At 45.6% G+C, this 26855-nt stretch overlaps 2 protein-coding genes across 5 annotated transcripts in view; one reads left to right on the top strand and one right to left on the bottom strand.

Moving 5' to 3' along the window:
• The window catches only part of EFHC1 (EF-hand domain containing 1), a 63241-nt gene extending 45644 nt beyond the window's left edge, over positions 1-17597 (top strand). For both annotated transcript variants that reach the window (XM_039217471.1, XM_039217470.1), the window contains exons 10-11: positions 15730-15937; positions 17364-17597. In XM_039217471.1, coding sequence (XP_039073402.1) covers positions 15730-15937; positions 17364-17444 — 289 coding nt within the window. In that variant the 3' untranslated portion in view covers positions 17445-17597. The remainder of the gene's footprint in view (positions 1-15729; positions 15938-17363) is intronic.
• Positions 17598-21089: 3492 nt separating this feature from the next.
• TRAM2 (translocation associated membrane protein 2) overlaps positions 21090-26855 on the bottom strand; it is an 82445-nt gene continuing 76679 nt past the window's right edge. For 2 of the 3 annotated variants that reach the window (XM_039217472.1, XM_039217473.1), the window contains exon 11: positions 21090-26409. In XM_039217472.1, the coding sequence (XP_039073403.1) occupies positions 26336-26409 (74 nt within the window). In that variant the 3' untranslated portion in view covers positions 21090-26335. The remainder of the gene's footprint in view (positions 26410-26855) is intronic. The other variant, XR_005525564.1, reaches the window with a different exon arrangement.

Genomic DNA, 26855 nt, shown 5'->3' with positions numbered 1-26855 from the left:
ATGTCCATCACCCCCTTCCCCTCTCCCCCATACCCATTAGTCCTCAGTTTGTTCTCAACATTCAAGAGTCTCTCATGGTTTGCCTCCCTCCCTCTCCCCCCCATTTCCCCCCTTCTTCTCCCCCACGGTCCTCTGTTAAGTTCCTCCTAATCCTCCTATACGTGCAAACATATGGTATTTGTCCTTCTCTGCCTGACTTATTTTGCTCAGCATAACACCATCAAGGTCGCTACAAATGGCCAGATTTCATTCTTTTTCAATGCCATGTAGTATTCCATTGTATAGTAAGCCACATCTTCTTGATCCATTCGTCTGTTGATGGACACTTAGGCTCTATCCATGTTTTGGCTATTGTTGAGAGTGTCGCCATGAACATTGGGGTCCATGTGCCCCTATGCATCAGCACTCCTGTATCCCTTGGGTAAATTTCTAGCAGTGCTATTGCTGGGTCCTAGGGGATTTCTATCGTTAATTTTTTGAGGAATCTCCACACTGTTTTCCAGAGGGGCTGTACCAGTTTACATTCCCACCAACAGTGTAGGAGGGTGCCTGTTTCTCCACATCCTTGCCAGCATCTAGAGTCCTCTGATTTGCTCACTTTAGCCACTATGACTGGTGTGAGGTGGTATCTCAATGTGGTTTTGATTTGTATTTCCCTGACGAGGAGGGATGCTGAGCATCGTTTCATGTGTCTGTTGGCCATCTGGATGTCCTCTTTGGAGAAGTGTCTGTTCATATCTTCTGCCCATTTCTTTACTGGGTTGTTTGTTTTTAGGGTGTGGAGTTTGGTGAGTTCCTTATAGATCTGGATACTAGCCCTTTATCTGATATGTCATTTGCAACTATCTTTTCCCATTTTGTCAGTTGCCTATTAGTTTTATGGATTGTTTCCTTTGCTGTGTAGAAGCTTTTTATCTTGATGAGGTCCCAATAGTTCATTTTTGCTCTTGATTCCCTTGCTTTTGGGGATGTGTCAAGTAAGAAATTGCTGTGGTTGAAATTGCTCAAGGAGGTTGTTTCCTGCTTTCTCCTCTAGGGTTTTGATGGTTTCCTGTCTCACGTTCAGGTCCTTTATCCATTTTGAGTTTATTTTTGTGTATGGTGTGAGAAAATGATCTAGTTTCATTCTTCTGCATGTTGCTGTCCAGTTCTCCCAGCTCTATCTGTTAAAGAGGCTGTCTTTTTTCCATTGGATACTCTTTGCTGCTTTGTCAAAGATTTTTAGTTAGCTGTATACTTTTGGGTCCAATTCTGAGTTCTCTATTCCATTGGTCTATGTGTCTGTTTTTTGTGCCAATACCATACTGTCTTGATGATGACCACTTTGTAGTAGAGGCTAAAGTCTGGGATGGTGATGCCTCCCATTTTGGTTTTCTTCTTCAATATTACTTTGGCTATTCTATTTGGGGTCTTTTGTGGTTCCATACAAATTTTAGGATAGTTTGTTCTAGTTTTGAGAAGTATGCTGGTGCAATTTTGATTGGGATTGCATGGCATTGAATATGTAGATTGCTTTGGGTAGTAATGACATTTTAACTATATTTATTCTTCCAATCCGTGAGCATGGAATGTTTTTCCATGTCTTCTTCAAGTTCCTTCATAAGTTTATAGTTTTCATCATATAGATCTCTTATATCCTTGGTTAGGTTTATTCCTAGGTATTTTATGTTTTTTTGTGCAATTGTGAATGGGATTAGCTTCTTGATTTCTCTTTCTGTTGCTTCATTGTTGGTGTATAAAAATGCAACCGATTTCTGTGTGTTGATTTTGTACCCTGCAACTTTGCTGAATTCTTGGATTAGTTCTAGTAGGCTTCTGGTGGAGTCTGTCAGATTTTCTACGTAGAGTATCATGTCATCTGCAGAAAGTGAAAGTTTGACTTCTTCTTTGCCAATTCTGATGTCTTTGATTTCCTTTTGTTGTCTGATGGCTGATGCTAGGACTTCCAGCACTATGTTAAACAACAGTGGTGAGAGTGGACATCCCTGCCGTGTTCCTGATCTCAGGGGGAAAGATCTCAGTTTTTCCCTATTGAGGATGATGTTAGCCAAGGGCTTTTCGTAGATGGCTTTTATGATGTTTAAATAAGTTCCTTCTATCCTGACTTTCCCAAGGGTCTTTATCAAGAAGGGATGCTGTATTTTGTTAAATGCTTTTTCTGCATCTATTGACAGAATATGATTTTTATCTTTTCTTTTGTTGATGTGATGTATCACATTGATTGATTTGCGAATGTTGAACCAGCCCTGTAACCTAGGAATGAATCCCACTTGATCTTAGTGGATAATTCTTTTTGTGTGCTGTTGAATTCGATTTGCAAGTATCTTGTTGAGGATTTTTGTATCTGTATTCATCAAGGATATTGGCCTGTAGTTCTCCTTTTTTGCTGGGTCTCTGTCTGGCTTGGGAATCAGAGTGATGCTGGCTTCATAAAATGAGTCCAGAAGTTTTCCTTTGATTTCTATTTTTTGGAATAGTTTGAGAAGAATGGGTATTAATTCTGTTTTAAACATCTGGTAGAATTCCCCAGGGAAGCCATCTGGCCCAGGGCTCTTATTTGCTGGGAGATTTTTGATAACTGATTCTATTTCCTCACTTGTTATGGGTCTGTTCAGGTTTTCTATCTCTTCCCGCGTGAATTTTGGTAGTGAGTGTGTGTTTAGGTAATTAGAGAAGAAATTAAAAAATATATGGAAACAAATACAACAATCCAAACTCTATGGGATGTGGTGAAATCAGTCCTAAGAGGAAAGTGCATTGCACTCCAGGCCTATTTCAAGAAATAAGAAAAAGTGCCAGTGCAAAATCTAACAGTGCACCTAAAGCAACGAGAGGGAGAGCAACAAGAGCACCCTAAACCCAGAAGAAGAAGAAGAGAAATAATAAAAATCAGGGCAGAAATAAACAATATAGAAACCAAAGAAACAGTTGAACAGATCAATGAAACCAAGAGTTGGTTTTTTGAAAAAAATAAACAAAATTGATAAACCTTGAGACAAAATTTGAGACAAAAATTGAGAAGCCAGGCTTCTCAAAAAGAAAAGAGAGAGCACTCAAATAGACAAAATCATGAATGAAAATGGACTGATTACAACCAACCCCCAGTTGCCAAGAAACTGGACAACTTAGAAGAAACTGACAAATTCCTAAACATTGCCTCCTTTTTAAATTCCATTTCTTTATTTTCTTTAAAAAATTTTTAACATAATGTTATATTATTTTCAAGTGTATAATAATATATTCACCTATTCTATACATTACTCAGTGTTTATCACAATAAATGTACTCTTAATCCCCTTCACATATTCCACCCACCCATTCCCCCACCTCCCCAGCCACCTTCCCACCGGTAACCAGTGGTTAAAGAACTAAATTTAAAAGTTGTTTTTTGGGTTTTTTTTTCTTTGTTCATTAGTTTTGTAAATTCCACATATGAATGAAATCATGCAGTGTTTGTCTTTTTCTGACTTATTTTGCTTAGCATCATACTGTCTACCTGCATCCATGTTGTTGCAAATGGGAAGATTTCATTCATTTTTATGGCTGAGTAATATTCCAGTGTGTGTGTGTGTGTGTGTGTGTGTGTGTGTACCACGCTTTCTTTATCCATTCATCTATTGATGGACACTTGGGTTATTTCCATGATTTGGCTGTTGTAAATAATTCTGTAATAAACAGAGGGGTGCATAAATCTTTTCAAATTACTGTTTTCATGTTCTTTAGGTAAATACCCAGTACTTAGAGTTACTACATCATATAATAATTGTATTTTTAATTTTTTGAGAAGCCTTCATATGTATGTTTTCTACATGGCTGCACCTGTTTGCACTCTGTTCCTTTTTCTCTATATCCTTGCCAACACTTGTTGCCTCTTGGGTTTTTTTTATCTTAGCCATATTGATAAGTGTGAAGCGAGATCACATTGTAGTTCTGATTTGCATTTCTCTCATAAAGGATACTGAACATCTTTTCATTTGTCTCTTGGCCATAGATGTCTTCTTTGGATAAATGTCTGTTCATATCTTCTACCTATTTTTGATTGGATTATTTACTTTTTTGATGTTAACTTGTATAAGTTCTTTAGATACTAACGCTTTATTGGATATGACATTTACAAATCTCTTCTCCCATTTAGTTTTGCTGATTGTTTGCTGTGCAGAAGCTTTTCTACTTCAATATAGTCCCAACAGTTAGTTTTTGCTTTTGTTTCCCTTCCCTCAGGAGACTTACTAGAAAAATGCTGCTGTGGCTGATGTCAAAGAAATTACTGCCTATGCTCTCTTCTAGGATTTTTATGGTTTCAGGTCTCACATTTAGGTCTTTAATACATTTTATTTCTTTGATTTTGCATGTAGCTGTCCAGTTTTCCCAGCACCATTTGTTAAAAAGACTTTTTTTTGCATTGCATCTTATTTTTTTGTAATGTTTATTTAATTTTGAGAGAGAGAGAAAACAGAGTGTGAGAGGGGAAAGGGCAGAGAGAGAGGGAGACAAAGAATCCAAAGCAGGCTCCAGGCTCCAAGCTGTCAGCACAGAGCCTGTCACAGGGTTCAAACCCAAGAAACGTGAGATCATGACCGGAGCTGAAGTCCAGCACTTAACTGATATACCCACTGAGGGACACCTGCATATTCTTTTTTTTTAAGTTATTTATTCTGAGAGAGAGATTGAGCTTAAGTGGGGCAGAGAGAGAGGGAGAGAGAGAATCGCAAGCAGGCTCCGTGCTATTAGTGCAGAGCCTGATGCAGTGTTTGATCTCACAAACTGTGAGATCATGACCTGAGCCAAAATCAAGAGTCGATGCTTAACTGACTGAGCAACCCAGATGCCCCTTGTATTGTATATTCTAGTTTCCTTTGTCAAAGATTAATTGACCATATAATTGTGGGTTTTTTTCTGGGTTCTCTGTTCTGTTCCATTGATCTATGTGTCTATTTTTGTGCCAGTACCATACTGTTTTGATCACTACAGCTTTGTAATGGAGTTGTCTGAAAAACTCTTCATCTCTCTTTCTATTCTAAATGATAGCCTTCCTGCATAGATTATTTTTGACTGCAGGTTTTTTTCTTTCAGCACTTTGAATATATGCCTTCTGGCCTGCAAAATTTCTGCAAAAATATTAGCTGATAGCTTTATTAGGGTTTCCTTGGTATGTAATTAGTTTCTTTTCTCTTGTGGCTTTTGAGATTCTCTCTCTATCATTACTTTCTGCCATTTAAATTACTATGTTCCTTGGTGTGGACCTGTTTAGGTTGATTTTGTTGGGGCTCTCTGTGCCTCTTGGGTTTGGATTCCTGTTTCCTTCCCCAGATTCAGGACACTTCCAGCTATTGTTTCTTCAGATACATTTTCTGCCACCTTGTCTATCTCTTCCCCTCCTGGGATCCCTATAATGTGAATGTTATTATGCTTGATGGTGGTGTTGCCTTCCCTTAATCTGTTTTCATTTTTTTTAATTCTTGTTTCTCTCTCCTGTTCAGCTTGATTGCTCTCCATTACTCTGTCCTTCAGGTCACTGATTCATTCTTCTGTTTCCTCAGATACAGTATTTATTCCCTCTAGTATATTTTTAATTTCAGTTATTGAGTTCTTCATCTGTGATTAGTTCCTTTTTATGTTTTCTATCTCTTAGTTGAGGGTCTCACTGAAGTCATCCACTCTCAAGTTCAATGAGTATCTTTATGAGCATTACTTCAGGTTCTCTCTCAGGCATACTACTTCTCTCGGTTTTGTTTAGCTCTCTTGCAGTGATTTTGTCCTCTTCTTTCATTTGGAACATATTGTTCTGTTTCCTCATTTTTTCTCTCTGTCTCTGTGTGTTAGAAAAGTCAGCTACAACTCCTCTTGAAAGTAGTGGCTTTATGAAGAAGAGGTCCTGGGGTGTCCTGCAGTGCGGTGTCCCTTGCTCATCAGAACCTGGCACTTCAGGGCTGTCTCCAGTGTGTGTTGCATGTGCCCTACTGTTGTGGCTGAGCCGCATTTGCCTTCAGTCCACTTGTCTGCAGGGGCTCTTTGCCCATTGTGGGCAATGACAATGTTTGGTCCCTCTGGTGTTAGTGGGACAGCCTGGGGCCCCCTGGGGCTTGAGTTAAGTTAGACCAGGCATTTGCCAAGGCTGCAATAGCACTGAACTGCAGGGCACTCTGTGTTTTCCACTGAGAAGGTTTCGTTAGTGGGCAGGGTCTGCAGTCAGATCATGTGTCTGCCCCTAGCCCACTGCTGGGACCAAAGTTCAAATGGGGTGTGCAGATATCTTCCCCTCTCTCTAGGGCAGAGTCACTGTGGAGGGGTGTTGGGCTCTCTCAGGGCTGCTTGCACACTGCCAGGCTGGTGGCACCACTTTCACTGGACTCCTGCCCAGGTCAGGCTGTAGGGGGCGGGTCCAGAGAAAACCATAGGGACAGGTTGTGCGGTGCCAGCAAAGTCCATGCTGGTCCTCTGTGTCAGGGGTCCTGCACCCACTGGGGGGAAACTCCTGCCTGGTCTGGGGGAAACTGATGGGGAGGTCATGTCCACAGGAGAAGGTGCAAACAGAGCGTGCTGTTAGCAAGCTAGGTGGAGAATCTTCATACCTAGTTCAACCCTAGTTGCCCCAAGTCTCCTCCTATCTATGGCTGGGGGTGGGGGTGGGGGTGGGGAAATGGGGTGCCTACTCTTTTGTTCTTAAGTCTCCTGAAGAACCCTGCCCCTCCAGCATATAGTCTGAGATTAGTGAACGAATCTCCCTCCTCTATACCCGCAGGCTTTTATTTCCCCCCCAAACTGTTGCTACTATGCTGTATCTTGGTGGGGCTTTTTGTGGTGCTCTCTCTTTAGGGGCATAGATTCAGTTTCCTATTGGCCTCCTGGCTCTCCCAGAGCCTAGCTGCCGGTTTTAAAGTTCCAGGTGGTAAGCCTTATCAATTGTTAGGCCCTTCCAATTTTGAAAACCAAATGTTATGGGGATTCATCTTGCCCATGTGAGTCCCCTGTGCCTGGGGTGCCCCGTGTGGGGTCTACTTCTCTCTTCTGTCCACAGTGGTGGAGTCTGTCTCTCCGATAGACAGTCCAGTGGGTCTGTTTGGCTGCTGACCATGTCTCTAACCTTCTTATCGTCTTTAATGTGGCCTCTTCTCTACATTTAGCTGTGGAGATCTAGTCTGCCATTTCTCAGGTCTTTTTTGGGTTATTTACACAGATGTGGGTATTTTCTAGGTATATCCATGGGATGAGGTGAGCCCCCTTTTTGAAACACTCTTTTGAGTTCTAGAAAGTGAGAGTCTCTGATACCCCTGATATTCTCTGGAATTCTATTCTTTGTGTCTTTTTGCTACTTTTTGTCTATTAGGTTGGTTTTCCCAAGGTCCTATTTTTGGTCCTCTTGTTTGCTTTTTCTAAAGTCTCTGACAGTCTCCTCTCATCTCATTGCACAGTGTCTAAACATGTTGCTCTCCATCCCAACCACTTTCCTGATTCTAGTTCTAGATTCCCATTGGCCTGTTCAATGTGTCTTCCTCCAGCTGAGCCACAGCACCTCACAATTTGTACAAGAAAAAATGTCGTCATTCGCAACTCTCTAGCACAACTGCTCTTCCTTCTTTCTGTGTGTCTCATAAAGTTGTGATAACAGTGAGTTGTGGTAACAGACGTAAAGTGCTAGCACAGTGTCTGGCACACACCGGAGGCAAGCCGTAAATGTTCATTGCCTGCTTTCTCTTAATCACCTCAGTGTTCCATTGACCTTTGTGTGAAACCTTGGAGATAATTTTGTTTTGCACTATATTCAATAAGCTAAATTCTTTCATTCTATGATATGTCTTGCCTCTGACTTCTCCTTTTCATTCTCCCCACCATTTCCTAATCTAAAGCACTCAGTCTCTTATGAGCTGCATTTGTCCACACATAACAACCACAAAAACAAATTTACGTGAGCCTCACTGAGTGGAGTCTTGTGTTCCTCCTGGAATAGGACATCTGGAGGGAAGCACTCCAGAGCCAGTGTGGTAGCTTTGCAGTGCCCACAGAGACGTGATGGTCTTTTCCTCTTTCTTCTCAGACACCTTAGCAAGTGGCTTTAGTCCTCCTGCTTTTCACTCTGTGGCCACACAGTGAACGTTCCATCTCTAGCGCTGCGTCTGTAGTCCAGGCAGGAAGAAGGGGAAGGACAAAGGGTAAAAGACTAAACATCCAATCTTGTCATGTCTTTCTCATTTTTAAAGGGCTTACCCAGGAGCCCCACCTAGCAACTTCTGCTGACATCTCATTGCCTGGGCTGCATCACAGAACCACTCCTCACTGCTGTTCCAAACAAAATAAGGGACCTGTTAGGAAAAGGAGAGGATGGATATTGAACAGGGGACCACTGGTGTTGGCCACGCTCCCATCACTGCTACCTAGGCCTCCACAGTACCTCCCGACTTGCCTTCCCACGTCCACTGTCTTTCCTCCTTATTCCATTTCACATGCTGTTACCAGACCAGTCTTCCTGGAATTTGGCTCCGAATTCATCATACTACTTTCCCCCCCTCAATTTTATTGAGGTGTAAGTGTATGTAAAGTGTACAACATGGTGATTTGATATACATTGTGAATAACTACCACAATCAAGTAAATTAACACATCTATCACCTCACATGGCTACCATTTATTTGTGTGTGCATGTGTGTGTGTGTGGTGGGAATGTTTAAGATCTTGTAGCCAACAGCAAGTATACGGTACAGTATTATTGATAATAGTCACAATTAGATCTCCAGAACTTATTCATCTTGTTACTGAATGTTTTTTTTTTTATCCCCTTTAATTAACATCACTCCTTTTCCCCAGCCCCTGGTAACCACTCTTCTACTCTGTTTCTATGAGTGCAACTTTTTTTAGATTCTACATATAAATGAGATTATACTGTTTTTGTCTTTCTCTGGGTTATTTCACTAAGCACAATATCCTTCTGATTCACATGTTGTCACAAATGGCAGCATTTCCTTCTTTTTATGGCTGAATAATATTCCATTGTGCCATGTTTTTTTATACATGTGTCCCTTTTTAAAAATCCATTCATCCATTGTTGGACACCATTTCGTATCTTGGCTATTGTGAATAATGCTGCAGTAATGTGACACTGCAGATGTCTCCTTGAGGTCCTGATTTCTTTCCTCTCAGATACATATCCAGAAATGGGATTGCTTGGTCCTATGATAGTTCTGTTTTTAATTTTTTGAGGCAATTCCATAACTTTTCCATAATGGCTATACTAATTTACATTCTCAGTGGGAATGTACAAGACTTCCCTTTTCTCCACATCCTCTCCAAGTTATTATCTCTTGTCTTTTTGTTGATAACCATCTTAACAGGTATTATATCTTATTGTGGTTTTGATTTGCATTTTCCTCATGATTAGTGATGTTGAGTATCTTCTCATGTGCCTCTTAGCATTTGTATATGCCTTTTTGGAAAAAACTACTCAGATCTTTTGCCCATGTTTTAACTGGATTGTTTATTATTTATTTATTTTTGCTATTGTATGAGTTCCTTATATATTTTAGGTAATAACCCTCATCAGATATATGGTTTGTGCCATGGTCTGAATGTTTGTGTGCCCCTAGAATTTATATGTTGATATCTTTAAAAAATTTTTTTAAATATTTATTTTTGAGAAAGAGAGACAGAGACAGAGTGCGAGCAGGGAAGGAGCAGAGAGAGAGAGAGAGAGAGAGAGAGAGAGAGAGAGGGGAGAGAGACAGAATCTGAAGCAAGCTCCAGACCCTGAGCTGTCAGCACAGAGCCTGTGGGGCTCGAACCCACGGACTGTGAGATCATGACCTATGCCAAAGCTGGACACTTAACTGACTGAGCCACCCAGGTGCCCCTCTCTGTTGATATCTTGATCCATATTAAGAAGTCATGTGATGGTATTAAGAGGTAGAGCCTCTGGAAGGCGATTAGGTCATGAGAGCGCTATGGATGGGATTAGCGCTTGTATAAAAGAGGGTCCAGAGAACTTGCTAGCCCCTGTATGCTAGGGGGACACAATGAGAGGACACTGGCTCTAAACCAAAAAGAGAGCCTTCACTAGCCACCATGTGGAATGGTGCTGTCAGTGGTGCCATGATCTTGGGCTGTTAGCCTCCATAATTGTAAGAAATAAATTTCTGTTGTTTACAAGCTACCTAGTCTCTGGTATTTTGTTATAGTACTCCAAACAGACTAAGGCAGCTTGTAAATATTTTCTCCCATTTCGTAGATTGCCTTGTCATTTTGTTGGATTATTCCTTTTGCCGTGAAACAGCTTTTTAGTTTGAAATAGTTCTACTTGTTTGTTTTTACTTTTGTTGACTCTGCTTTTGGTATCCTATCCAAAAAATCATTACCAAAACCAGTGTCAAGGAACTTCCCTCGGTTTAATTCTAAGAGTTTTGCAGTTTTGAAGTCTTATGTTTAAGTCTTCAATACACTTTGAATTCATTTTTGTTATATAAAATAGAGATCCAGTTTCATTTTTTTGCCTGTGGATACTCAGTTTTCCCAGCACCATTTGTTAAAGAGACTGGCCTTTCTCCATTGTGTATTCTTGGCATCCTTGTCAAAGATTAGTTGACCATGTATGCATGATTTTTATTCTTCATTCCTTTAGTGTGGTAGCTCACATTTACTGATTTGTGTATGTTGGACCATCACTGCATATAAAGGATAATTACCATTTGATCATGGTGTATGATCCTTTTTTTGTGATGTAGAATTCGGTTTGCTGGTGTTTTGTTGAAGATTTTTGCATCTATGTTCACCAAAGATATTGGGGTGTAGTTTTCTTGTATGGACCTTTGGTTTTGGTTTCAGGGTAATGATGGCTTCATAAAATAAGTTTGGAAGTGTTCCCTTCTCTATAATTTTTTTTTTTTTTGGAGAACTTGAGAAGGGTTGGTATTAATTTTTCTTTAAATGCTTGGTAGAATTCACCAGTGAAACCATCTGGTCCTGGGCTTTTCTTTGTTGGGAGATTTTTTGATTACTAGTTCAACGTCCTTACTTGTTATTAGTCTATTCATATTTTCTAGCTCAATGATTCTGTTCAGCAGGTCATACATCCCTAGAAACTTATTCATTTCTTTCAGTTAAAGCAATTTGTTGAATAACTGTTTATAGTGATCTCTTAGGACTCTTTGTAATTTTTGTGATATCAGTTGTAACATCTTTCATTTCTGATTTTAAGTCTTTTTTCCTTAGTCTACCTAAAAGTTCAACTTTATCTTTTTACAAAACCAGCTCTTAGTTTCATTGATTTTTTTTCTATCATTTTTCTAGTCTCTATTTCATTTTTTTGCTCTGATTTTTATCATTTCCTCCTCCTTCTAACTTTGTGCTTAGTTCTTTTTCTAGTTCCTTGGGGTATAAAGTTGGGGTGTTTGAGATTTTTTTCTTAATGTAGACATTTATTATGATCAACTTCCCTCTTAGAACTGCTTTTGCTGCATCCTATGTTTTTAGTATGTTGTATTTATGTTTTCATTTGTTTCTAGACTTTTTTTATTTCCCTTTTTATCTCTTTTGATTTCTTAATCACACTACTATTAAGAGGTTTCTATCACTTAAAAACAAAGCTCTAAAGTTCTTAGTCGGGTATCCGAGAACCTTCATAGTATGTCTCCAAATGACCATCTAACTTCGAGTTCCAATTTACCTTTCCACACACACTGCAGTCCAGACAAACAGGTTTATTATACCAACCTCCAGCATTCCTTTCTTCATGCCTCTTCTTAGGCTGTTCCCATTGTCTGAAGTTCCTTTATTTCATTCTGCCGGTCCCAGCCCTCACATCCTTCAAGGCCACCTCCCAGTTCAGCTCTTCATGATCCTTTCAGGCTTTGTATCTCCTCTACGTGACCCCTAATGGTCATTATCTCCCTTCTGTGGGCGATTTTATTTTATTTTATTTTATTTTTTGGTTACTATTTCAGCTTTTATTTTTTTATTTTTTTACAAATAGTTTATTGTCAAATTAGTTTCCACATAACACTCAGTTCTCATCCCCACAAATGTCCTCCTCCATGCCCATTCCCCCCTCCCCCCCACATCCATCAGTCCTCAGTTTTTGTCAGCATTCAAGAGTCTCTCATGGTTTGCCTCTCTCCCTTTCCCCCACCATTTCCCCCCTTCTTCTCCCCCTCGTTCGTCCATCAAGTTCCTCCTAATCCTCCTATACGTGCAAACATATGATATTTGTCCTTCTCTGCCTGACTTATTTCGCTCAGCATAACACCCTCAAGGTCCATCCATGTGGCTACACATGGCCAGATTTCATTGTTTCTCATTGCCATTTAGTATTCCATGGTATAGATAAACCACATCTTCTTGATCCATTCGTTCGCTGATGGACACTTAGGCTCTTTCCATGTTTTAGCTATTGTGGAGAGTGCTGCTATGAACATTGGGGTACATGTGCTCCTATGCATCAGCATTTCTGTATCCCTTGGGTAAATTCCTAGCAGTGCTATTGCTGGGTCCTAGGGGAGTTCTATTGTTAGTTTCCTGAGGAACCTCCACACTGTTTTCCAGAGGGGCTGTACCAGTTTACATTCCCACCAATCTGTGGGCGATTTTAAAGTTCATGTCTTAATTCCCTTCTGGAGAACAGGAATCCTTACTAGAGACAGGTTCTTTGTCGTACTCAACAGTTTCTTTTAAAGCTAGCATTGGGCCAAACATGTTCAATAAATAATTGTTACATGAGTGTCTATTTGTACTAGGACTGTCAAAAGAACTTTGTTCAAAGCTAACATTTGTGTGCATCTGCCATGTCAGGTACTAAGTGCTTTATATGTAATAGTTCATTTAATTCTCAAAGCAATGTTTATGAGGTGGCTCCTTTTCAAACTCCCCTATGACAGATAATGAAACTGAGACACAGAGCAGTTATGTAATCTATTAAGACCACGCAGGCTTTATGTGGTAAAACAGCTGTTGAACCAATCAGATTCTAGAGCTCATGCTCTTTACTACAATTTCTTCTCTCTCAACAGAGAAAAGCACCAAAAAATTGAGGAGGTCGTTACTCAGCTCCCTGACCGCCCAAAGGTCTCTAGGCAAGGGGCTGCCTGTCCTCCAAGTGGGTTTACCTTCAGTGGGCCAAGGGAGACCTAGTCAGGCCAGGGGGTTGATGTGGAACCTTTGCAAATTGAAATGGCTACACTTTAAAGTTCTGACATATCAAAGAGTTGCCCACTCCTCTCCATTCTCCCCCCCCCCCATATAAGATAAAACAAAATTGCAGTCTCTTTGCTGTTGAAGAAAATACATGAATTCCATTTAGTTCTTGCTAAGTAGAGGGCTTTGCCAGGTTGCCCCTAGGAAAATATTCTGAGAGTGGAATGAAAACCATGACGTCTTTCTTACCTATGGGAGATGAATCACCCTATAAAATTCATGTTTGCTTTTGTGGGAAGAAAAAGAAGGGCATTGGAGGGGGTGGCACGGAGTCTATGCCTCGCACATTGAGAACCCAACCACCTCTCTCAGTTGGCAGTCCCTATTAAGGATGACCATTTGGTCCCCGTGTGCCCTTGTTAATATGTGGAACAAACCTTACCCTGAGTCTTGCAGCTCTCCTAGGAATTGGCCCTGCTTTGGGCCCCTCAATAAAGTAGGGGCTATAACTCTCACTAGCTCTGTCTTAAACAGTACCACCTGTTGCGAGCTCTGTTTGAATGTTCTCCAGTGTACTCAACGGCAGCAGATGCCGTGGACACTTTCCCTAATGTGTGAAGCAGTATTGAACATCTGGCCCCTTCAGGGAAGGGAGGGTTATCTTCTCTTTCCCAAAATGAATGGATGATCATATTTCAAATATATTTGCCCCATGGCTTTAACTCCTGGAAAGATAGGGAAGATTGAGGTTTGACTGCTTTCTGCCACTAAAACAGCTCCCACGCAGTCATTCATAATTTAGTATATATGACTGGAGGTGTACCCATCAGATAAACGTATTCTGCTTCAATAATCAAAATGCCGGACAGCATTTTGATACTAGAGATTTTCATTGCAATTTATATTGTTTTTTTCTTACTATAAAGGTAACACATGCCCAGAATGAATAACTTTCAGGGAGGAAAATTTAGAAAATAGAAATAAAAAATATTCCTTAAAATCTCATAACCCAGAGATGATTACTTCAAATATTGCTTTGATATACATATAAAATGGAGTAATCATATAATATTCAACTAGCTTTTTGCATATCATTAACATTTCTGATATGAAATGTTTTATGGAGCATTGATAATTTTTTGAGTAGGTATTACATTAACGACTCATATATATATGTATATATATTTGAAGGGACAAATGAAAACTCTTCTTCCTGCTCCATCTTCCATCAGCCTGCTTGTTACCCTCAATTCTCCATAGGTAACTACCTCTTTCATTGGCTCTAAAATCTCTTCCCAGAGGTTCTTTGCACGATAAAAGCAGATTTAACTATATCTTCTTATTGCCCCTTACAACTTTGATGCGAATGTAGCCTTCTATACATATCTTTATATCTGGATTTTCTCACCATCTCTTTACTCTTTCTGCAACCTTGTCCATACTGCATTATTATATTGCCTGATTGGGGATATTGTTTAACCAATTCCTGATTTTTTGGATAATTTTTTTAGACATTTAGGCTGTCTCAAAACTGCTTTATTAGGTGTATCCGTGTAGACGGTTATTTCCATGGTTATTTCCTTAGGATGAATTATTTAAAATTCTTTGCTAGGCTTTTGGTCCATGTTTTCCAAATTGTCCTTGAAAGGCTGTAGGACTTTATGCCTTCCCCAGCAAGGGTTGCCAGCAGTTCAAAAGGGAATGAAGTTAAAAGAGGCCATTTGGAACAGTGAACCTTTTGACTACCCTGTGTAGGAGGAAAAAGGAACAGGAAAGCCATGGTCGACTGGTCCTGTGATGGTATGGAGGGGGAGGGGGTCAGTGAGAGGCGGTGGGCGTCCTTGAAAGAACATGTCAGAACCCGAGTGAGATGTCCGTTCTGGTCCTGCCTCTGATATGACATCTGGGTCCTGAAGTATGTTTTTTCATCATTGAAAAAGGGGTTCTGAGCTTATTGGGATATCATTTTATCCCAGAACGCATTTATAAAGATGAAATGTCTTTCCCAGCTCTAAAACTCTTTATTTGTATAATGGTACCTTTGTGTTCAGAGGAAATAAATCAGGCTTCTGCTGATCCTTGTTGTGGTTTGAAGGGATAGACCACCCTCTTTCTAATGCTCTAGGTTACTCATCTCTCATTTCAGTAAATGCTAAGCCTAAACTTCTCAGTCCACCACCTTTCACAAAATTCAGAATGGAGAGGGAATGTTAAAAGCACAACAGGTTTCTGCGTGTAATTTTTGAAAACTCCTTTATTTTTAGTAACATAGACCATGGAGGCCTGCAGCAGCAGTAAGCAGCAGATGACTCGCACAAACACTGAACCTGGGGAGGCTGCGGCGGTGGGAGATTTGGCTCTTTGTGCTGCAGTGATGTAACAGATGGCAGCCAGGGAGGCCGAGCATCAGTTCAGAAAGCCCCTAGTCAGGCCTCCCTGCAGAGGTCAGTCATCAGCCAGCCCCTGCAGGCAAGCGTTCGGTTATTGGCCAGCTCAGTGTCAACGCCGCTTGTCATTAGAAGTTTTCCCCGCTTCACCAAATGAGAACTTTTGTCACTGAGATACGACTGGTCAAGAATAAATAATATGCCTGGTGTTTCCTTCCTTTGTCTACAGCAAGCAAACTACAGATCCAGGTGAGCAGGAACTGGAAGCATTGATAGACACAATCCAGAAGCAACTGAAACCTCATCCATGCAAAGACAACATTCGCGAAGCATTTCAGATTTATGACCAGGAAGCTTCAGGTTTTGTGGACAAAGAAATGTTCTTTAAAGTCTGTGATTCTCTCAATCTCCCAGTTGATGATTCCTTGATTAAGGAGGTCAGTATGCATTACTCTTCTGAGTGACTGCACAGGCCAAACACCGTTCGTTCTCTCCCCAAGGCCATTGCATGCATATTTTGTTTTAATGGAAAACTTGAAGACGTTCAAATCAGATTTCCTATTCAGTTCTGGTTATGGTGTTTCCCTTGGATTCTCACATTGGGGTTCTTTCCTAATGGCTGCAGCAGGGCCTCTGTTTCAGTGGGTATGGGCTGACGGCCCTGGAAGGCTGGTGGGCCATTTCCCGGCTGAAGGAGGCTCCACAGAGGTGATCCCAGAGAGGCAGCCCCTCCACAGAGGTGATCCCAGAGAGGCAGCCCCGAGGGGAGACTCAGAGGTAACTGGGTTGAGCAGGATGGTGGGCAGCCTGTGACACCTTTCACAGCGATGCTTTCGTTAGCCCAGCAGTACAGCCAGCCTGAAAGAGGGTGTGATCACTGCCAGCGGAAGTAATGTCTGTCGGTAAGGGGTCACGCAGGGCCAGATGCAAATGGAGGAAGGACATGGCCAGTCTCCTAGCATTTTCATGAGTCAGTTGAAGAAGGCATTTTGTGCCTTGTTTTCATTATAAGTCCCCAGGAAGCCTGGGCTTCCCTCAAACTCAGAACAAAATTTCTCCCACAATTGCCAATGTCCGTGACTTACATTGGAGACTTCTCACTGATGGAAAACACTGAAGCACTGTAGACCTTCTTAAAGATCTTTTAGCAAAAAGCGATGTTCAGAAGTAAAGACTCATTTAGGGAAGGCTGTATGCACGGTGCTGGAGGCGCTAGATCGGAGATGAGGATTTTTTCATAGATCAGGACATTAGCAGGGAGTAGAGGAGGGCAGACAGGAGAGAAGGTGTTCACTTGGGCAAATGCCCCTTTAGCTTCCCAAATCTCGGACTGATAGCATGTCCAGCTTTTGATTTTTAAGTCATGTGTGCCATCCATGACCTTAACAAGCGAGAGGGGAACTGCAGTCAGTGGGAAGTGGGGCGGGGAAAGTGTGGGTGCCGTGGATTTGCACACATCTTGTAAAGGTGGCTACAGCCAGTCTACCACCACTCACAGCTGCATTTCAGGGGACCTGGAACTAGATTCTTCTGTTAGGCTGTGATAATAGCAGCTTGCTATTTTAAAAGTTTTACTCTGCAGGCTGGGTGGACAAAGCTCATACTTGAATATACAAATAATTAAAAGTGCCTTGGAGATGACCATGTTCTTATAAATGTTAGTTCTGAAAGCCCAGGCAGGCCTTTTACTCCATCTGAACTTCAGTTTCACAGTCGAAGACGGGGATAACATCAGATCTACCTGGCAGGCTCGCGGGCACATTTTGAAATCCTCTGATATAAACTGCAACCCCGTTTACAAAGGCTAGGGCGTGTTAAGAGTAAGCGTGCCGCGCCTCACCTGCTCTCTGCTCTCTCCTGCAGTTGATCAGGATGTGCTCCCACGGAGAAGGCAAGATTAACTACTATAACTTTGTTCGTGCTTTTTCAAACGGACGTGGCTGATGAGAGACTGGAGTACAGTTTGGAGGTTGGACCTACATTTTGACACACCTTGTACTTTTCAGAGAGGCATTTACAGGGCTCTTAAAATTATGTTTTTTGATTCCTATATTGCAATACTCAAGTCTAAATTAAACTGGATCTTTTAAGAGCTAAGACCGGTGCCTTATTTAGGGAGGTAGGGGTATTGTGATGGTTAATTTTATGTATCAACTTGTCTGGGCTGTGGGGTGCCCAGATGTTTGGTCATTTTTCTGGGTGTGAATGTTTCTGGATGAGGTTAACGTTGGAGTCCCTAGACTGAGTGAAGCAGATTGCCCTCCCTGCTGTGGGCAGGCCTCACCCAAATCCCCTGAAAGCCTGAATAGGCTGTGCTTTCCCCAAGTAAGAGAATTCCTCCTGCCTTTGAATTAGGACAACTTTTTCCTTCCTTTGGACTCAGACTAAAACAATGGCTCGTGCTAGGTCTCGAGCCTGCTGGCCTGGCCTTCAGACGAGAACTACACCCTCCGCTCTCCTGGGTCTCTAGCTCGCTCACTGCCAGTCTTGGGCTTTGTCAGCCTCTGTGATCATGTGAGCCAATTCCTTATAATAATCTTTCCCTATATACATTCCAGTGGTTCTGTTTCTCTGGAGAACCCTAATACAGGTGTGGAATGATTAAGAGCAGAAGGAAAAATACACTTTGCCAGCAGAAGAAGCATCACTTGGGGGGTAGGAAACAAGCACACAGACTGCTGCTGCTGCCTACTTACCCTGATATTGTGGGGAAATAGACCTTTGCAAACTGGAGCTATAGGCCCACTTGGAGACCTGCATTTAAACCAAAATAGGATAAAAATATGAGAGTATAGTACAAATAGTAGGTATATACTGTCTCATGAAACTTGTTTCAACTGAGGGTGTATTTACTGGCTCATAATAGAAAATGTATTTCTTGATTTGAAGTATAGTTTATATATATATGCTGCTTATATAACTTTAGTATATACTACATATATGTGTGCATATATATGTGTGTGTGTGTGTTTATATATATATATAAAACGTGCTTTTCGAAAATATATATAAAATCTCTGCTTTTAGAGAACTTGGCCTTGAGATGGGAGGAAAAACACCTCCTGGTTGTCTCATGAGCTCTGCCGCAGCGTTTAGAACCATGGCTGCTCAGCCACCAGCTCCGGCTCCTCCCGGCAGCCCAGGCAGGGGTGTGAACGAGGGGGGCAGCTGTCCATCCAGGACTCCTGGCCTCAGAACTGCTGGTAACTTCCCCCAGTTCTTCCTCCCCTGATGAACCAAGTCACCTCGAACTAGCTTGCTAAAAGTTCTGTAAGACAGTATATCTTGAGTTTTTCTGCTCCAGGTTGATATGTCAAGAAGAACCCAATTTTAAATTTCTTGCCCCACTCATTACTATTCAAAGTAGTATTCTCAAGTATTCAGAAGTCCACTTCAGTCTAGAGTAAAAGGACTAAGCTCTATCCTGCCTGCCCAGATCCAGCCTGGTCAGAAGCTTAGAAGCCTTAGAACATGTGTGTGAGTGGGAGAGAGAGGGAGGGAAGGTGGGCGGGTGCTGGGCAGGTACGGTGAGTTTCTCCTTCCCTTTCCCTCTCCCCTTCCCACCTGCCATTCTACTGTTTCTGGCCTTTGTAATGTCCGTGAAGGGATAGGGAGTAGACAGCAGAGGAAAGGGGCAAAGTTTTATTTCTGTGGCCAGTGAAGTCCTACTTAGACTAGGACCTTCTGTGTGTCATGTGCCGAAAGGCTGGCTCGCTCTCTCCCCCAGGGCAGCTTTTGTGAGTTCTTAGGACACATTCCCAATAGAAAACCAACCTCCCAGAGCCCCATTCTCGGATACAGACGGCCCAGTCTCCAACGTGCCCGGTTCCAGTAGTGCATTCCCTCCAGGCCCCCTCTCCTCTCAGGAGGCCCTACGTGTGGGGGCCTCCTCGGGCTAACCCTTCCAGATCCACTCTTTCCCCGTGTATCCATCTAGATTGAGCCGCCTAACTACAGAGCCCCGAGAGCAAGCAGTCCCTCTTCTGGAGACTCCGCTTAGGGGAGAACCAGGCACCCTAAACCTCATGCTCTCCCAACTCCGGGGAATACGGGTCAAGCCTGGAGCCTGCTGAAACACCTCCATCACCGAGTTTGTGATGAAGCTGACGGCCCCTCTCAGGAAACCCACGCTCCAACAGTTTCTCCCCAGCCCCCGCAGGAGGGAGGCTCACCATGCTCTGGACCCACCTCCAGTCTCTGGTGGCTCTGCACCAGCTGCAGCACACAGACACTTGCCAACTTCCTCTTCGGTCGACATGGACACATTAGGAAAAATTCCTCTTCCCCACCCTTTAAGATCCAAGTGCTCCCGGCCCTTCTGTCTGTTGTCACATTTCTCTTTCGCCTCCCTGAACCCATGTTTACACAGGTACCACACAAGTCTGAGCAAATGGCTTTTCCCACTGAAATCCCAAATGGCGGTGCGGCCACACTTACCCTGTGGTCACACCCAGCACGCGTCGGGAGTCCTGGCCTAGATGATGGAAGAGTTGAGCATTAGCCTGTGGCACAGGTTGGAGGGAAGAGAAATGACCTCCTTTGAGGAGGGGACCAGGGAGGGGAGACAAAGAAGCCACCATGCAGGCCCTGAACTCTGTCTGCGCCACCACGGGGCCTTGAAAATACCACTGAATTAAAGTGTATCAAACCGATATCTATAGGCACTGAGGGTATTTGGGACCAGCAGGTGGGGAAGCTCTCTCAAAATAATTTCCAGAGAATCAAGGGTCACTTGGGTGAAGGACTCCTTAATGTCCCGCGGGCACAGGAGTGTGCTCTATTAAAAAAAAAAAAAAGTGCTTTACTTGTACCATGGACTCAGCACTCACGATCCCTAAATCTCGCCACACCGCTGCCTGCAAAAACAAGCAGCAAGCACACAAACCCCACATAGAAGCAAACGGGCTCGGAAAGGTTAATCCCCCGGGCCACCTAGCTTCTCATGGTGGAGCCGGACGGACACCCAAGTCAGAGCCAAAGCCTGACCTCTGTGAGTGCCACTCACCTTGACCTCAGGTGAACCCTTCTTGGGTAATCCTGACACTTTGGGGGTGTCCATGGCTGACTGCCATGTGTAACCACTCCTCTCCGGAGCTCTTGGGAGATGGTTCTGGAAAACACAGACCGCTACAGGCAAGAGCAGGCCTTAGAACTGGCACCGGCCATCCCCATGGCCCTCCATCGTTACCAGTACTGGTCAGCACTGGCACTAATATTCCACACGCACCTGCTTCCATCTTCTCCGAGCCAGTGACTTCACAACGCAGTAGGCGTCGAGCCTGCGGCACTTCCTTGTGAGATCTATAAACCTCAGGTCAAGTAAACTCTTTCCGTTTTTACAGTTACTGATACAGACTCAAAAATGCTCATTACGATGCAACACTCCATGTAATTTTCTCCATCCTTAACTACAATTCCCTCATTCACATGACCAAAATGAACAAATACGGTTACAAAAGGATATACAACAAAGGACTAATACAGTGAAAAATAGGAGTGAGGCTAAAACTGACACGAAATTATTTTTCACGTGAAAGCAAATGTAAGCATCCAGATTAAAAATAGAAGTAATTTTACCAGAGACAATTAGACTGATAATTCTATGCCTTTTATTCAGTTATTTCAAAAATATTTGTTGATCATTTGTTTCAAAACGTACATTTAAAAAAAATCCATACAAAACTGTAATTTGTTTTAAAACCAGACAGAAACGGTGGAAAAGGTTTTTGAAAAAAGTTCACTGAACATAAAAAGAACCCTCCCCCCAAAAAAACCCTTTTACATGAAAGCATAAATACGGTAGGTACAAATTTTCCTTGAGTTCCTTGTTGAAATTTGGTCCGTAAGGTGAACAGGCTAAAGTAGGAAACAAAAAGACACTTTGTCCGCATTTGCATTATGAGTTGCTCACGGCGGCACCGGCAGCCGCAGCTTGTCCTCTGGCTGTTTGTTAAACCAGAGGGACGGACACGTGAGGTGTGTGGTCTCATCACGCGCACGCGACTCCTCCCCCAAGGCAGTGGTGGCACTTATGACGCCAGCCAGCTCCTACCGGGGGAGCAGGGCTGTCCCCGTGTGGCCGCGTCTCCGCACAAACAAGAAGCTCTAGAACGCCTTTAGACAGAGTGACGGTGACATCACAGGGGTCACAGCAGATCTCATTCCCAGACACGGACTTATTTAATGCCCCATCATGAGGATTTTTATTTTCCTTTTCAACAGATTACGAAACACACACACACACACGGACTTCTAAGGCGATGCCACGATGCTCTACTCGAGTGCCACAGAAACCCACCCGGGGGGAAGGGACGGGCAACAACACAGGGGACGTGGCGCACATTTCCTGTGTAAGGGATGTCGACCGCCCTCCCCCGGGCCCCTTCCCTCCCAGCTGCGGGGTGTCTGGGGACCGCAGGCCTGTGGGAGGCCCGCCGCTGGGAGAGTTATTGCACAGCCCGGAAGGGCAGGGGGACGGCGGGCGGCCGCTGCAGACGTGGGTAACACTGAGAGGAGCGCCAGGAGCTTCTGCAACAGCCCGGCTAGACCCGCCGTCAAGTGGGCCGGCACTTGTGACTGACACCTTCACCACACAAACGGCGGGCTGAACGGGACACAAAGCAAACTGTAAGAGGGTATAGCCAGGGCACCTTTCTTTTTAATCTGGGGGTGGGGGTGCGGGCAGAGCAGGGCTCACGGGGCACTTCGGGTCCCTGGAGGCCGCCAGGCTTCCCTCCACAGGTAGGAGGCACAGGTGACTGCAGTTGGCCCTCCCTCTTTCTGTAGCCGCCCCCGTGGGCCAGAAAACCGACACGAAAGAACCACCAGAAACAAAGCCTAGAACAGACCACACACCCCAACACGATAGGGGGAGGGGACGGAGACGAGTGAGGCCAAACTGTCACAATCCGCGTCCCTTTCACATGTAATACACTGGGGTCCAGGGTCCTTGGCTGCACAGGGCAGATCACGCTAGAGGCCTGGCGGCTGGGGACCCGGCCACGCAGCACAAGCCAAGGCTGGAAGACCACGCGGCAAGTAAGGCACTTCTTACACAGAAAGGAGGAGGGTCTGCTCCGGACAAACTCTCTTGGGGGCTGCGGAGCACAGGGCAGCACGGAACGCACAAGTGGCGGTGCTTTTGAGACCTCTATAAAAACTGGGAGTGGGGGAGGCAGCGGAGGAGAGAGCTGGGTAGAGACAGAGAAGCCGGTGAAGGCTTCCTTACTGGGCCAGCCTCGGGCTGAAGAGGGATTCTATTTAAGTGTCACACAGCTAGGCAATGACCCAGTGCCCCTCTGAGGAGCAGGGCTGTGGGCCAGGAGGCAGTGGTAGGGAAGAAAGACCACTCTGTCGTCCCACCTCCCGGGCCCGCAGCATCCCCTCCATTATGGCCCAGGTCTGCTCACTTGGGCCTCCAAGGCCCTCAGCAAGGGGCGGGGGCTCTGTCCAGGCCCAGGAAACACCGACAGGGACGGCTGAAACCTGGCCAGGCAATCCACAAGCCGAGCCTTCCCTGGCCGCGTGGGGCCTGGCATGCCACTTCAAATTGAAAGAAGAGTCCAGGGAGCAGAATTTTCTATTGTGGAGTCTTGGGAGGGGGTGTACCCTCTGCCCCCCTACCTCTTACCACTTAGGGGAAAAAAGTCAAAGGCTGCTAATGAAGAGGGTCCCTAAAGAAAACCCAGATGCCCACCCCCTGGGAGAACACCCCACCCAGGTTCAAGGGGTTTCTAGGGTTCCAGGGATCTGAGAGAAACATCTGCAAAGGTGGCCAAAGCACAGATGTCTCTTTTGGTTTCTGAAATGTCAGAAGTTCTACCTTGGGACAGAAACAGAAAAGGTTCTGGGCAACCATTTACATCTGTTGGGGGGGGGCGGGTGGGCGGGCAGGCAGACATACAGACAGACACACAGACAGACAGACACACACAGACACACACACACACACACACAGTTAGAATGGACTAGAATGGGGGAGAAGTGGCTCTCCTCCTGGCTCAGCCTGCTTCCCTTTCCTCTAGAACCTTCCCCTACCTTCAAAAGGAACACATATAGCTTACTAACAATGAAGCTCTCAGAGCCTGGATGGTAAAAATAACGTTCCCACCACTGAACCCGAGCAACACCAGGCCCTCCCGTCCACACAGCCGGCCTCTCCTCCCCACCACCACCTGCCGCACCTGTACCGGCCAGGGATGCTTAGAGAGAGGGGGCTGCTGGCTGAGGTAGATTAGCATCTGTTCTCTGCTCTTGGCTGAGCCAGCCTCTCACACTCGGAGCTGTCTAGCAGGGCCTTCACAGACGGCTTGGCACTTTGGGAACAGGAGAGAGTGTTGAAGACGGAAGACGTCAGCCGAAGTGGCCAAATCAGGACAAGCCAGCACAACAAGCTCACAGGATAGAGTTATTTCGGAAACCTGCTTTAAGCCAGCCTGCTGAAGCCCGAGCTCTGCTCAGAAATAAATGTGGCGGGGATGGCAGGAGGTGACCAAGCACCCTGCCTTTACTCTCATCCCCCTCCCCTCAAATCATCCCGGAGGCCCTGCTACGGTCAGGCTGGCCTTACTCACCATCTCAGGGAGCCTAGGCTGGCTCAGGCCACTGGAGGGGTGGAACCACCTCTGAATCACACCTACCACAGAGCCAGAAGCTCGCAGGAGGCTTAGGGATCATGCAGCCATGTGGTCTCTGGCCATAAGCACCTAGAACACCTACATGAGAAGGGGGTGCCTGGTGGCATGCCTGGGGCCACTCTCCCCACCTCTCGGGCCTGCAGCCTACTGCATACCCACCGAAGTTTAACTGGGGCTCACCTGAGGGAGTGGCCCCGTGCAGGAGGCAGTTCGCTGCCAGAGACACAGCCAGGAGAGGACCGGGAGGGGTGGCGAGGCTGCTGGGCAGGTGGTAGGCTGCTGGCTGGCTGCCCCTCCATCTCCAGGCAACGTAAGAAAGCTGAACGCAGCCACAGCCTCAGCAGGGGATGTGGCCGAACAGCTAAGGGGTCCTGGCTTGGGTCTGCAGGGTTGATTCCAAGGACCCTTTTAGCAACGTTCTGCTCTGCAGCCCAGAGAAGCATCAGACCAGGACAGGAGCGATGCAGGTCTCCACAAGTGCCGTCCCACTTCCTAGGGGTAATCAGAAGCCGAGGGCAGCTTTTCCTATTTCTACCTGATCCTGGACAGAGAGTGGAGGGTTGACAGTGGTGCGAGGGAACAATGCCCTCAGTCGCTGGAAAATCCAGTATATCGCTAACAAAAGTGACATGGAGGAGGAGAGCTGCCCTGATGAAAAGACCCATCTCCCCCTTTTTAGGAGAATACCCCAAGGTTTGGTTTCTACTGGGGCATTAGAAAGAGGACCAGCACATAAAAGGACACTAACATTTCTATGCCCCCCCCAAGAATCGCTCCCCAGAGCCTCGATGCAGAATTCAACACTCCTTAATTAGGACCTTAGAAAGCCTAACCCCTTCCTGAAGTCATTGCCAGGCCCCACATGGACATGGAGGCCTTGTCTTTGGGTGGAGCCGAGAGATGGGATGCGTGAGGGACAAGGCAGAGGCCTCCCACTGGCACTGTGGTGTCTGCTCCTCTACCCTGCAGACTGATTTCCAATCAGTCCTGCTCTCGGACAGTCTAACGTACTGGGGGCGCGCTGGACAAACCAGAGGATGACAATGACCTTGCCGAAGAATACTCTACAGATGGCAAAGCTGCCCAGTGACCCTCCCCGGGGCACCAGGAGGCCAGTGGGGGGCTCAGCGTCCCTGCCGCCAGAGAGATGAAGCCGGGTAGCGAGGCGGGCCCTGACAGGGCTCCCTGGGTCTGGGGTCGAGGACCAGTGTCCGTCATGCTGGTCTGTTCACTGTGGTTTGATTTGGTTTTGGATGCTGGTGAACGGTTGAAAAAGCAGCTGGGGCTGGGGCTGAAGAAAGGCTGAGGCGAACCGCCCCGTCACCTCTGCCGCTGTTACCTTTCCAGAAGAGCCTGCCGCTCCGTACGCTTTGTTCTTGCTCTAGAGGGTGGGAAGACGTGTCCTCCTCCAGCACCTCCCCAGCAGAGTGAGGGCAGGCTGGCCCCCATCCAGGACCAGCCACCATGAAGCCATCTCCAGTCACGGGACCCAACACACTTAACACCATCTTTCTGGACCAGGTCGCCATGCCCCACAGCCAAATGACTTGGCAACACCAAGCAGTGGTGGCTCTGCCGGGCCTCCAGCCAGTGCGTGCGGAACTGGAATCATACATCTCAGTTAATCAGCACCTGGGAGATTATGATCCGAGAGGGCTGGCCTCTCCTCTCCTTGCCCGGACACGGGGCCCGCCGGTGGGCCTGCTACCAGCCCCAGGCAGAGGCTCCTCGGCACGAGGCTTCTGGCTTTGACGGGTCCTGGGGACTGACGCTGGGTGGTGAGTGGCCAGGACTGCAACTTGAGCTCCCTCTCATTGTAAAAATCAGACACAGAAAAATTGCACAATACAGTGAAAGAAGTAAAAAGCAGCAGCCGTGAAGGAAGAGAAAGAGGAGGAAAGCAAAAAGAGAACTATGAGTGCCTGGGCTTCTAGAAAACCCAACACAGGACAGAGGTGAGGACGTGAGGTGGCTTGAGGAAGAGAAGGAAGGAAGAGTTTTGGTTTTATTGAGAATGGTTTATGGAAGAGTAAGAAGAGAAAGCCAAGGAGTAAGAAAGGCGAAGCCCCGTTTGAAGACAGGTTCCTGCTGCTTGAGATGGAGCGTCAGGAGCAGGAGGGGGAAGGCGGTGGCGGGGCCGGGCTCCCCACCTCCCCGCCTTGGCCCCCGTGGGAGGATCCCTGTTCCAGCACTTTGGCCTCAAGGAGACTTGAGTTTCTTAGTCCGTGGGGAGGTCCCATTCTCTGCTTTCACTACTCCGTTTTCATGGTAACCTAGGAAGTGAAGGGAGACAGACACACGTGGGGCTCCCGCCATGCCTAGAAGAGGAGAGGTGCCCGTGAGGCCTGAGCTTGCAGCGGGGGGGGGGGCAGGGCGAGCCGAGGGGATGCATGGCCGCAGCGTCCTGCCAAGACTGGATGTCAGTAGACAGCTCCCCTGAGGCCCCTGCTCCCCTCTGCTAAAGGTGGTTGGTCCCTGACTGTCCTTTAGCGGAAGACGGCTGGGGTGACATACAGTAACCCAGAACAGGCCGGGGCCCGCCCGCCAGCCCGGGGCTCAGGCTGTACCAGATCCTAGGTGGAACCACGCAGACACTGCCAGGGGCCTCAGTTTCCTTCAGCCCCCTGCAGGGCACCAGCCCACCTCAGCAGCCACGCCCCACGAGGGGAGAGTGGCGAGGAGGAGGTAGGGAGGCTGTAGGGACAGGCAGTACTCAGAG

This window comes from Hyaena hyaena, unplaced genomic scaffold (genome assembly GCF_003009895.1).
Source record: "Hyaena hyaena isolate Hyena2069 unplaced genomic scaffold, ASM300989v1 scaffold_694, whole genome shotgun sequence".
Classification (NCBI taxonomy): domain Eukaryota; kingdom Metazoa; phylum Chordata; class Mammalia; order Carnivora; family Hyaenidae; genus Hyaena; species Hyaena hyaena.
Note: the sequence above shows the minus strand (reverse complement) of the source record. Positions and strands in the feature narration are given on the sequence as shown.